This window comes from Rhincodon typus, unplaced genomic scaffold (genome assembly GCF_021869965.1).
Source record: "Rhincodon typus isolate 14 unplaced genomic scaffold, sRhiTyp1.1 hic_rhity00000611, whole genome shotgun sequence".
Taxonomy (NCBI): Eukaryota; Metazoa; Chordata; class Chondrichthyes; order Orectolobiformes; family Rhincodontidae; genus Rhincodon; species Rhincodon typus.
Genome location: NW_025966249.1, coordinates 22,529 through 35,815, shown reverse-complemented (window position 1 = coordinate 35,815; position 13,287 = coordinate 22,529). Strand labels below are relative to the sequence as shown.

The following is a 13,287-nucleotide window of genomic DNA, read 5'->3' as shown; positions in this document are numbered from 1 at the left end:
TACTCTCTCTCAGGATAGTTAGCTGGTTGTTTTTGACTGGTTTAGACTCAATGGGCCGTTATGTGTGCTTTAGACCTCAGTGACTCTTATATTGACTTGAAGTCGTGTCTAAGGTTTGGATGTTCTGTTGCTGATGGAGGCTACAGAGATGTGGAAAGGTAAGGCTTTGGAGTGATTAAAGCACTGGGATGAGAGTTTTAAACTTGTGATTTTAGGGAAACCAGAATTCAGTAGATTTTTAGGACTGGGTTAATGGTGAACGGAACTTAGTTTTGAGATAGGACATGGTCAGAAGAATTTTGGATGAGCTGAAGTGTTGAGAGTGGAGGTAGGTTACCCAGCTATCGATATTGACACATTGCCATAAGGATGAGACATGTAGTCTTTCACACATTGTCAATGATCATATCACTTAGTTCCCTTATAGTCAATTCATAGAACTTTTGATCTGTCCACTTTAAGAAGTTTGAAAAGGCAGGGATGAATGTTTCAGAAGAAAACAGGCTGATTTAGAAATAGAGATATCATGTTCTTGAAGTGGACATTGGTGCTCTTTTGATTTCCTATCCATCACAAAGATCAACAAATGGGTTGATAGCTGAGACCGCGGAATGTTGCTATGTTCTCTAGATGACTGAAAAGTGGCAGTAGGGGTTAATTTTCCTCCTGGAGGTAAACTTCTGACACTAATTTTCCTTCTGCAAGAATTTACTATGTGAAGTCTAGTAGGATTTGTAGAAATATGTCATCATAATCTCTATGCTTGATTGAGGTGCAACTGACCCCAGTGCACACATTACATAAAGATAAGACATGTGGTCCTTCACGCATTGACAGTATAATGCATGACCATATCACTTTGTTCCCTTATGGTCAGTTCATAGAACTTTTGATCTGCCCACTTTTTTTTTTTCCACTGCTCAAAATAGAAAGCATTCATAAATGCCTTTATTTCTGTGCTTTAGATAAAATTGGTATAATGAATGTTGTTTGTCAGAGAACATTTAGAGAGTAAAATCTGTTTACAAAAGGCAATGGTTTGAAAAATGGAGCAAATGGAGCTATTGTGATTTCCAAGGCATTCGTCCTGGAAAGTGGACAGTTGCTTTGTGACAGAATAGTTAATGTCTGTATGTACAATCCCATGAAATGAAATTGAACTTTAGCTTTGTTTGTGTGAAACAGAACCTGACTATCTAAATGTGGAGCATAAAGATACCGACTTGGAATTTATTGTTGTCATAATAGCAGAAATGTCATAAGACTGTAAGGTAGAGGAGCAGAATTAGGCCATCCGGCCCCTCGTGTATGCTCTGCAATTCGATCATGGCTGTTATGTTTCTTAACCCCATCTCTCTGCCTGTTCTCCATCAAGAACCTATCTATCTCAGTCTTAAATACACTCAATGACTTGGCCTCCACAGCCCTATATGGCAAAGAATTCCATAGATTAACCATACTCCAGCTGAGGAAATTCCTCTTCATCTCAGTTCTAAAGGATCACTCCTTCATTCCAAGGCTGTGGCCTCGAGTCCTAGTGTCTCCTACTAATAGAAACATCTCCTCAATGCCCACTGTATTCAGGCTTCAGTATTCTGTAAGTTTCAGTGACATGGCCCCTTATCGCTTTAAATTGCATTGAGTACAGACCCAGACCCCTCAACCACTCCTCATATGACAAGCCCTTCATCCCTAGGATCATTCTTGTAAACCTCGTTTGGAGCCCCTCCAAGGCCAACACGTCCTTCCTTAGGTATGGAGCCGAAACTCCTCAAAATATTCCAAATGCTATCTGACCAGAGCGTTATAGAGTCTCAGCAGTACATTTCTGCTGTTGTATTCTATCTGTCTTGAAATTAGTGTAAACATTGTATTTGCCTTCCTAACTTCGAACTGAACCTGTATGCTAACCTTAAGAGAATCCTGAACTAGGACTTCCAAGATCCTTTGCCCTTCAGATTTCCAAAGCCTTTCTCCATTTAGAAAATAATTTATGCCTCAGTTCTTCATACCAAAGTGCATAACTTTTCTACATTGTACTCCATCTGCTAATTCTTTGCCCACTCTCCTCGCCTGTCCAAGTCCTTCTGCAGCTTCCCCACTTCCTCAACACTACTTGCTGTGATGATTCTATGGCTTTAAGAGGTGTATTTTGTGCTTTTTTTTTTCTGTTTTATGAAGAGAAGTTGAGACCTTTGGCACTTTTTATGAAGTGAGGTTGAGACAGGGGTGATACATGATCTGTTCTCAGCCAGAAAACTAAACAACTTGTGAGGCTTTAGGGTTGTTTCTTTTAAGTTGGAACAAAAGAAGGAGCATGAAGGGGTGGGGTCAATCTCCCACAGAATGAGGATTTTAGTATTAACTTTCAGTAACTGTTGAGATCTTGAAACTGGATGTGGAAGCTGTTATTCCCCTCCCTGTTAGAGCTAAAAGCTGGAATTCTCTTCCTGCTGCTAGAATTGCTTATGAGACAATCTATTTTACTGAATTTGCCTTTTCCAAGGGTGTGTTTATGGGATGTTACTCTCTTGGAAAGTTGCTGTTTACTAGTTAGATAATCTATTATTCTGTCAAATTTTCCAGTAGAGTTATTCCAATTCTACTTTCTTTTTGTTTTTAACTACAGTATAAAAGTAAAATTTGTTTTGCTTCTTGCCCAGTAGTTGACAAATTGAGTTTGCATCTGAATCACAACACCTTACATGTGCCTTAAAAATAAGAAAAAGCTGGGGTCTAGGCTACCTTAATATATTTTGAGGGGGTTGTCCCTCCACTTATCTTACTGTCATCTGCAAACTTAACACTAGTGCCTTCAGTTCCTTCATCCGGATGATTAATATATAACTTGAATAATTGTGGACCTATCATAGAACCCTGCGGAGCTTCAATAGTCTCTGGTTGCCATCCTGAAAACAATGTCCTTATCCCTTTTCTAAATGGGGAAAGGCTTTGGAAATCTGAAGGGCAAAGGGTCTTGGGAGTCCTAGTTCAGGATTCTCTTAAGGTTAGCCTACAGGTTCTGCTAGTCAGCCAATCCTCTATGCCAGTACCTTGCATCTAACACTTATTTAGCAGCCTCCTGTGCAGCACCTTATCCAAAGCCTTCTGGAAATCCAAATAGATCACATCCATAGGTCTAATTTGTCTGTTACCTCAGAATTCTAACAGATGTCAGGCACAATCTCCCTTTGATGAACCTGTGCTGACTCAGCCCTGTTTTACCATGCACTTCCAAATAGTCCACAATCTCATTGTTAATAATGATCTCTGAAATCTTATCAGCGACTGAAGTCAGGTTAACCAGCCTATAGTTTCCTGTCTTCTGCTTCCCTCCCACCTTAAACCGGGATATTATGTTAGTGATTTTCCAGTCCTCCGGGCCCTTCTCTGACACCAGTGACTCCTGAAAGATCCCCAGCAATGCCTTCAGAATCTCCTCGGTTATCTTCTTCAGAACTCTGGGGTGCAGTCCATCTGGTCTAGATGACTTATCCACCTTCAGACCTTTCAGCTTCCCCAGCACCACCTCCTTAGTGGTGGCCACTACACTCACCTCTGCGCCCTGACTCTCTCAAAGTTCTGGTATGCTGCTGGTGTCTTCCACCATGAAAGCTGATGCAAAGTACCTGTTAATTTCCTCCGCTATTTCTTTGTTCCCTATTACTACTTCTCAAGCCTCATTTTCCAACAATCCAATGTCCCCTCTTTTAGCTATCTTCAAAAAAACTTGCCGTTTTTTTTAGTAATAATAGCTAGCTCACTCTAATATTCCATCTTCTCTGTTTATTACATTTTACTTATCCTCTGCTGGTTTTTAAAGGCTCCCCATTCCTCTGGCTTCTCACTAATCTTCACCACATCAATGCTTTTTCTTTTGCTTTTATATTGTCCCTGACTTCCCTTGTCAGCCATGGTTGCCTCATCCTCCCCTTTAATATGTTTCTTCTTCCTTGGGATGAATTTCTGCTGTGCCTCCTGAATTGCCCCCAGAAACTTTTGCCACTGTCTTCCCTACGAGGCGCTCCTTGCAATTATCTTTGACCAGCTCCTCCCTCATGTCTTTGTAGTTACCTTTTACTCAATTGTAATACCATTACAGCTGATTCCAGTTCTCGCTCTCATATGGCAGGGTGAATTCTATCATGTTATCCTCACTGCTTTCGAAGGTTTCCTTCACCCTAAGCTCCCTAATCAAGTCTGCCTCATTACACATCTCAAAATCCAGAATTGCCTGTTCCCTATTGGGCTCTACCACAGCTGCTCCATCTCTTAGATGGTCCACAAATTCCTTTCTTGAACCTGATTTTCTCAGTCCATCTGCATTTGAAGTCACCCGTAATTATTGTGTTAGTACCTTTCTTACATGCCTTTTCTATCTCCTGATCTATTTTCTTCCCCACATCCTGACTATTGCTAGGAGACCTGTACACAACTCCCTTTAGGGTATTTTTTCCTACACAGTTCCTCAACTCTACCCACCCAGGTTCTACGCCTTCTGACTGTATAAAACTCTCGCTATCACATTTTAATTTAATTTCTTCCTAACAAGGCAAGCCGACACCCCCACCCCGATCCCCTTGCAGCCAAATCTCTGTGATTCCCACAGCATCGTACCTGCCAATTTCAATCTGCACTGCAAGCTCATTTATTTGTTTACTGAGTGCATTTAAGTACAGCATCCTCTGTGCTGTTTTGACTGCCCTGCGCCTTCTCGTGACTATCCCCTCATCTGTGCCTTAAATTAGATTCCTGACACTTTCCACATTCTCTGTCCTATTACTTGTTCTGTAAACTTCAGTAACCTGTGCTGAGTCATCCCACCATTTAACTTTTTTGACAATTTTCCATGCAACTGAATGAAGTATGTGCCAAAGAATAGCAAGCAAAAAGTACCTTTGACCCCCTCTGCATTGATTTACCACATTGCCTCCAAATTCCCCGAACTATGTTCTCACTCAGACTGTGTCTCCCTCTAGGTGTGATCTTCCTGACCGTGTGAAGTTTACGCGCTGTCATCACTGTGAAACTGACAGCACCTTCTGATACTGCATGTGCACAGTTAAATGTGGAGAGCTGAAAGTTGCTGTCAGTGTTGTTGCCTTATTCTTGCACAGTGTTCATTATTGTAGTTCTTACAAATATAAATAACAAATATTCATTTGCTATGTCAACTTTTTCTGCACTATTCTGGCTGTGAAATGTTGAGCTTTGTTGAATATGTTAATAGTTCTGCCTTCAGGTTGTTTTCAATATGCCTTTATTACCCTGTGCTGCATCTTCAACATCCTCTCGCCTTTTAAGGCCTTGAGCTTGTTGTCCCCAGATCCATTCCATTCTCTCCCAGAATGCACCATTTCAATTCTTCTAATTAATTTTCCACCCTGCTGGAATATCAATTGACTTGTATCAGAGTCATAAATTATATCTAGTACAATTTCACCAAAGTTAAATGATCACCTCCTGAGTTGTCCCTAACCTTTAATATAGTTGATCGCTTTGTCCTCTTCAAATGCCTCTCCACTGTTGTCTGGGTGGGTGGGATTGTACTCGTCTCGTTTCATTCTTATCCAGCTAATTGCAGTCCTAAAGCCATAGAAAAGTAGTGGCACTGAAAAAGGCCAATCATCTATAATCTTTAAAGTTTGTTTGATATTTCAGCTTCCACTGTAATCCTATGTGAGCATCAGTTTTTATTTTACTTTATGAAATGATTTAAAAAGATCTTATAACACAAACTGTAAATTTTCTGATTTGCTGTCAGTGATAATTCTTCAATCTGATTGACTAACTGTTGCTGAATGTCACGGATCATGCACCAGATTGAAATCTACATCAGATTAGAGGAAATTGATGCTTTAAAGCTTGCTAAACTCTTGTGGGCAACATTCCTGAGGTCAGTGCTCAACACTATCCCTCCACAGCTGATAACAAAACCAAGGCCATTCAGTTTAAAGAGAAAAGTAAAGGTGCTACTTAGGAATGTGAGAAACGGCTGTGGTTTCAAACTTTCAGTTAAATTTGAAGATTGATTTACCTAGTAAAGCTTCATGTGAATTAGTTGAACAATCAACCATTTGATGGCTAATCATATCTGTAATGATTAAGCATCACATTTGGACAGATTTTATTGGAAAAATAAATGCATTAAGCATGAGCACTTAAATTTGCTAGCCGATAATATCAAGTCAAAAGTCGCACCATGAGTTGTGACTCTTATGCATATCGATCAGTTTTTGTTGATCCATTTTTGGCTCTGCGCCAATAGCCTTGACTTTCCTCTTGTTGTAGAAATTGTACAGTGATAGTGTGTTAAACTGCTGATAGAAAGTCAAGCCTGGCAATCAAGAGTGTGAGTGCCATTTTTATGAAGTAGTAATTGTTAATACAAAGCTGATTGACCTTTCCTTTTCAGGAACTGAACAATTTGAACCGTTAAATCTCACTTCAGTTAAATTTTAGAGCTTTCTAGAATACATAATAATTAATTTTCTTGCTTTTCCTTTATGTATATTTTCTGTCTTCGAATCTAATCTACATTCTCCCACCTTATTGCTTTCTGTAGTTGATCTAATTCTTAATGCAAATATCTATTCTGTCATGCTGTATCTTTTTGCTTCATTAAATCCCTTTAATGATGTCGGTTTCACCTTTCCTTGAATTTACAACCTTGCTCAGTTTGGACTTCCAGCAAGCTGCAGGCAGTTTTGTTTAACAAAGGATGCAGAAATTCCTTTGTGCTCTGTACTTCTTTTCCAAAGCTTACTTACCAAGTGTCTGTTCGTATGATTATGGATATTTGACAACTCAATATTCGTGAAAGTGACTGAAGATTTGCCGTGTGATCAATTCAGTATTTTTAAAGGGAGTGTTGATCTGGTTCATGCGATAACGTTTTCATTCTACATTGGCCAAATGGTTTTACATTGGCTCCCCACTGGTCCAAAATACTGACTAACTGGGAAAGACAGATAATGTACAAAGCTGCACAAAATATGGCTAGATGGGCTACGTGGTCATTTCCTCGTGTTCGTACATTTGTATGTAATTGTACAGTGGAAGGTCCGTTCCTCATATCTGCATCACGTTAGTAAGAAAATTTCTATTTTTAGCCATTTTTAACGAGCAAGTGAAGACTAAATAAAGATTTTCTTTTGGAAGACATGAACCTGCTGCCCTGTAAACAAATGTCCACTATATTAAACAATTTTACAACAGGCTTCCACTCTCCTTTGTACTGTTATAATTAAAAAGCTAAAACATTCTCAATTATTTAAAAGAAATATTCATTGAACTGGAACACAAATGCATCACACGGTAAATCCCAATATTATTTTATACCTGTAACAAGAGTGCAACTTATGTCAATTACATAACTCTTGGGACCTTAATCCCCTGAAAGTGTGAACAGATTTCACAGTAACAGTGTGTTGTCTGTAAACAATGCAGTCAATTGTGAAATTAAGTGGATATAAAATATGTTAATATGTTAAGGGGCCAGCAGTCTTTATTAAAAGATGAAATACTGTAATGATATCCTCTGCCCAGTCTGAAATTTTTCAGGGGTAGCACTTAAGTATGGAAACATTTGTAAAGGACTTTTATTGTACATTTTCTTTGTTCACACATGGACTTGCACCTGCAAGCTCTTTTTCACTCTACCACAATAAAATTCACATATTTTACAATTATCTTATGTTTTGCACCAGTAATTTTCAGCTTTATTGGAGTGGGTTAGCTCTGTTGGTTGGATGACTAGCTTGCAATGCAGAATGAACCAACAGTGTGTATTGAATCCGTACGAACGGAGGTCACGATGAAGGCCCTGCTTTCAGAACCTTGTCACTCATCTTAGGCATGGTAACCTTCCGATTAAATTCACCAGCAGTCATCTCTCCTTGACGAGATAGTAGCCTTATTCGGGAAAGGTGACTTGCATTTCACATGTTATTTGAACTATTACAACCATGAAGCTTTCCAGGGATCTTTGTTTCATATCACATATATGATTTTTCCAATTATTAGATAGCAATTTCAAGCTTGCTGCTAAGATTTTTTTTTAAAACCTGTTTTTAAACAGTATGCAGTTACCCTAGCCACAATGGCTCAGTGGGTTAGCAGTGCTGCTTCACAGTGCTAGGGACCCGGGTTTGATTCCAACTTCGGGTGACTGTCTGTGTGGAGTTTGCAAGTTCTCTCCATGTCTCTGTGGGTTTCTGCCGGGTGCTCCGGTTTCCTCCCACAGTCCAAAGATGTGCATACCACATAGGTGGATTGGCCATGCTAAATTGCCCATAGTGTTCAGGGATGTGTAGGTTAGGTGCATTAGCCACAGGGTTATCAGGATGGGTCTGGGTTGGATGCTGTTCGGAGGGTGGGTGTGGACTTGTTGGGCTGAATGAAACAGTGGGAATTCTATGATGAAAAAATGAATTTGCATTTCTTTAACACTTAGAAAATTTTCGGATACCTTAAAGCACTACACAGACAAAGATGCATGTACCTGTATTAATATTAAATGTTATTTTTATTTATAGGAACCTTGTTAAGAAATATGGTCCCAAACGTTCAAGTAAAGATGAAGAACCCAGGTAAAGACTTGATTATGGACATACTTAACATTTGATATCTGTTCAGGGCTGGAGAAAAATTTAGAGACAGGGGATGATGGCAGTCGGTGTAGACCATGTAGGTGCCAATTACGTAAACATGTTAAGGAAAGAGAGGTTCTACACAGTCCATATAAGGAACCCGACACTAAATTATGAAACAGAACCTGTCTGGATTATTACCTGAACCACATGCAAATTGGTACAGGGAAAATAAGATTAGAGATGTGAATGATTGGCACCTTGACATTCAGTTATCATCACTGAATCCCCCACTATCAACATCTTGCAGGGTTGGAAGGGGATGTACCATTGACCAGAAATCGAACTAGATTCACCACATAAACACAATGGCTACAAGAGCAAGTCAGAGGCTAGGAATACTGCAGCGAGTAGCTCCCTTCCTGACTCCCAAAGTTTGTCCACCATCTACAAGGCATAAGTCAGGAGTGTGGTGGAATACTTCCCACTTGCCTGGATGGGCATAGCTCCAACAACACTAAAGAAACTTGACACCGTTCAGGACAAAGCAGCTTGCCTGATTGGCTCCATATTCGCAGGCATTCACTCCCTCCTCCACAGACGTTCAGTAACAGCATGTACTATCTACAAGATACATTGCAGAAATTTACCAAAGATCCTTAGACAGCACCTTCTAAATCCATGACTAGTTCTATACAGAAGGACAAGGACAGTAGCAATATAGGAATACCGCAATCTGCAAGTTGCCCTCCAAGCGACCCACCATCCTGACTTGGAGCTATATCATTGTTCCTTCACTGTCACTGGGTCAAAATCCTGGAATTCCTTCCCTAAGGGAATTGTGGGTCAATCTACAGCGCATTGCCTACAGTGGTTCTAGAAGGCAGCTCACCACCACCTTCTCAAGGGCAACTATAGATAGACAATAAATAATGGCCAGCCAGTGATGCTCATGTTCCATGAGTGCATAAGTTAACACCGTGAGTGTTGGCTCTTCCTGTAGTGAGTGAGTCTGGAGAATTGATGGATAACAAAGAGATGGCAGATGAATTGAGCAAATATTTTGCATCAGTCTTCACTTTAAAGGATGCAAGGATTCAAGTCATATCCTGGAAATGGCTGTAATTTGGGAAATGGAATGGAGGAACTGAGGAAAATTACAATGGAGTCATAGAGTAATACAGCATGGAAACTGACCCTTTGGCACATACCGGCCCATGCTGACCATGGTGCCCACTCAGCTAGTTCCAATTGCCCACATTTGGTCTATATCCTCTAAACCCTTCCCATTTGCGTACCTATCCAAATGTTTCTTAAATGTTGCTATTGTAGCGACCTCAACCACTTTCTCTGGCAGCCCATTCGATATATGCACCACTCTCTGCTTGAAGAAGTTGCCCCTCAGGTCCTTCTTAAATCTTTCTCCTCTCACATTAAACCTACAGTCTCCAGTTTTCAATTTCCTATCCCTGGGAAAAAGACAACCTGCATTCATCCTATCAATGCCCCTCATGATTTTGTACACCTCAATAGGGTCACCCCGTTTTCTCCTTCGTTCCAAGGAATAAAGTCCTATCCTGGCGAACCTCTCCCTATAACTCAGGTCTGCTAGTCCTGGCAACATCCTCGTAAATCTTCTTTGCACACTTTCCAGTTTAACTATATCTTTCCTATAACAGGGGACCAAAACTGACCAACACTCCAAGTGCAACCTCACCAATGACTTATACAACTGTAACGTAACGTCCCAACTCCTATACTCGATGCCTCCACTAATGAAGGCCTGCATACCGAATGCCTACTTCACCACTCTGTTCACCTGTGACGCCGCTTTCAGTGAACTATGTACTTGTACTCCTAGGTCCCTCTGTTCCACAACACTCTTCGGGACTTTACTATTTACTGTATAAGTCCTACCTTGGACAATTATTACCTTGGCCTTATTATTTGGACAATAATACGAAACCACACCTATGGCACTTCCTGAGCCAATGCGTTAGACTTCAAAGTATGTGTGTCGTTATTTGGCATGATACACTGTTAAAGAATTCAACTTAACATTCCGAAGTAGCAAGAACTTAATGTTCATGTTTGTTTTGCACGTAGACTTTTAATATGTTATTTAATTAAAAGTAAAAGTGTTAAAAGTATTTTCTCATTCACCCCGTTTAACTGGTATAATTTGGCCTCATGTGTTCCTGCCAAGCGATAAGTTACTATCCAGCATAATTCCATTTTCCAGCTTTTGATCCATAGCCTTGTGCAGCAATTCAAATACATATGAGTAGTTTTTAAATGTTATGATGGCTTTTAGCTCAACTACTCTTTCAAGCAGTAACTTTCAGTTTATCACCACCCTATAGGTGAAAAATTTCCTATCTGTTAACCAGAGATATAAATTTAGTGTATGGATCTCACAATCAAAATGAATAAGGCCTTTCTCTGCACTCTATCTGAGCCTCTCTCAATTTTATAAACTTTTTTTTTGGCCTAACGAAAACACCCATAGCCTCTCCCTTCATGCTGCTCTACTCCAAAGAAAGCAACCCTAACCTATCTGAAAAAGATTCCAGGCAACGTCTTGCTCAATCTTTGTACCGTCTCCAGTGCAATCATAAGTATATTGCATACAATTCTGGTGTAACCTCCAAGTTCTTACTCATTTAGTGAAGGCATGTAACCCGTTTGCTAAATATATGTTGTGATGAACCCAGCTGATGGTATTACAGGCGATAGATGTGGCTTGATAGATCATATTTTGATTTGGTTTTAACAATGTGGTTCTTGCTTTATTCATTCACGGGATGAGGGCATCGCTGTCCAGGCAGCATTTATTCCCCACTCTTAATTGCCTAGAGGGCAGTTAAGAGTCAACCACATTGCTGTGGGTCTGGAGTCACATGTAAGCCAGACCAGGTAAAGACAGCAGTTTCTTTTCCTAAAGGACATTAGTGAACCAAATGGGTTTTTCCTCTGAAAATCGGCAGTGGATTCATGGTCATCATTAGGTTCTTAATTCCAGATATTTATTGAACTCAAATTCAACCATCTGCCGTGGCGGGATTCGAACCCGGGTCCCCAGAACGTTATCTGGGTCTCTGGATTAACAGTCTAATGATAATACCACCAGGCCATCAGTGAAATATGCACGTGCAGTTCTGCAGATTTTGCTTTAACTATCAAATAGAGGTTTATTAAGAAAAGAGATGATGTTAAATGTAGAATAAATCAAACCATCTATTTATATCACAAAATCAAATTTTTTTAAACGCAACAAAAGTATAATCCTATTAATCCAAAAACTCCTTTATAAATCAAAAAGAAACAAAACCGCTTTTGTGTGTACCCAAAACATCACTCTTATAGGGACTCTGGTGGGAGTATTGTAACACCTTTTAGATTTAAGTCACTTGTAACTTCAACTTTTTGTCGAGACTCGAATTAAAAGCAGATAGTTACAGAAAGAAGCTATTATGCACCTGCTCAAATGTATATAGCTTTTAAGTAGCCTCTTCAAGGTTTAGTCCCAATGATTTTAGACTGGGACTAATACTGACTCTTCACTCAAAGCTGGTCTAGTTCACTATACCCTTTCCTTCTCAACAGAGCATTTCTCTATACAACCAGTCTATTCCAGGGACTTCACTGGATTATTCCTCTCAAAGTAAAACCTGACAAGAAAAGTCTCCCTGTATAAGCTATATGGGTGTTTTCGTTAAATCTTTAAAATTGTTGAAAGTTCTCTAAAAAACCCAGGACTCACTATTTACCTTCTAATGCATAAATCACCATTCATTCTAAAGCCTCAACTGTTTAAAAAAAAATCAGCATGGCTACAGAAATGAAGTTAATTTTTAACTACAACATGTTGAAAACTCTCAAATTACTAAGTCTCAAACCAGAAACCCAAACTTGCAATAAATGATATTAAATGTATGAAGTAGTCCAGCACTATGTCAACTATGCCAGTGTTAGTCAAGCTACAAAACTTTTTCAATAACAGGGTCTTTAAAGTCAACAGAAGTAGTCTCGATCTATAAGGCTGTTGTATTGACTAACTGAAATATGAGGTGGAGTGGTGGTGCCAGAGGAGAAGGAAGTCAACAGGACGGATGCTATGAATTTCACTTATCCTCACAACAATCTGCTGCCACTGTAGGAAATCCAATGGATCCAAATTTGGGCTTCAGAGTCATCACAGCACTCATCAAGCCTGACAAAGGTCATCCTTGTGTCTGGGGAATTGCTGATGATGATGACAGGGAATACTGGGAAAGATAAGAGCGGTCTGTTTTGGTTAAAAAATGTTTTTGACCTATGGTTCTGGACATTTCCACACTACTAGGGTTTCCATATCATTTGTAGGCCTGCTCTAAACTTGATGATGAAGGTTGATTACAATGATTGATCAACAGTTCCTTTATCGTTGTTTCATCAAGATGGTAGAAGGTAAATTAGATGGGAAAATTTTCACAATTCCTAGGCTACTTTGAAATAAGATGGTTATACATCGTGCACCCTTATACTACCACTCACTGATTAACATCACAAAGACCAATGACAACAATTCGCAAATCACAACTAGGTAAGCAGTGTCTTTGAATAAAAGCAGATGAGTTTAGATATGAGATAACAGGGTGTAGAGCTGGATGAACACAGCAGGCCAAGCAGCATCAGGGGAGCAGGAAAGCTGACG

At 39.7% G+C, this 13,287-nt stretch overlaps 1 protein-coding gene across 1 annotated transcript in view; it reads left to right on the top strand.

Annotated features, from left to right (window-relative positions):
- LOC109910458 (formin binding protein 1-like) overlaps positions 1-13,287 on the top strand; it is a gene marked incomplete at both ends in the record, with an annotated part of 37,189 nt that overhangs the window by 5,914 nt on the left and 17,988 nt on the right. Inside the window, one exon of the mRNA XM_048621384.1 lies at positions 8,538-8,591. Within this exon, the coding sequence (XP_048477341.1) occupies positions 8,538-8,591 (54 nt within the window). The remainder of the gene's footprint in view (positions 1-8,537; positions 8,592-13,287) is intronic.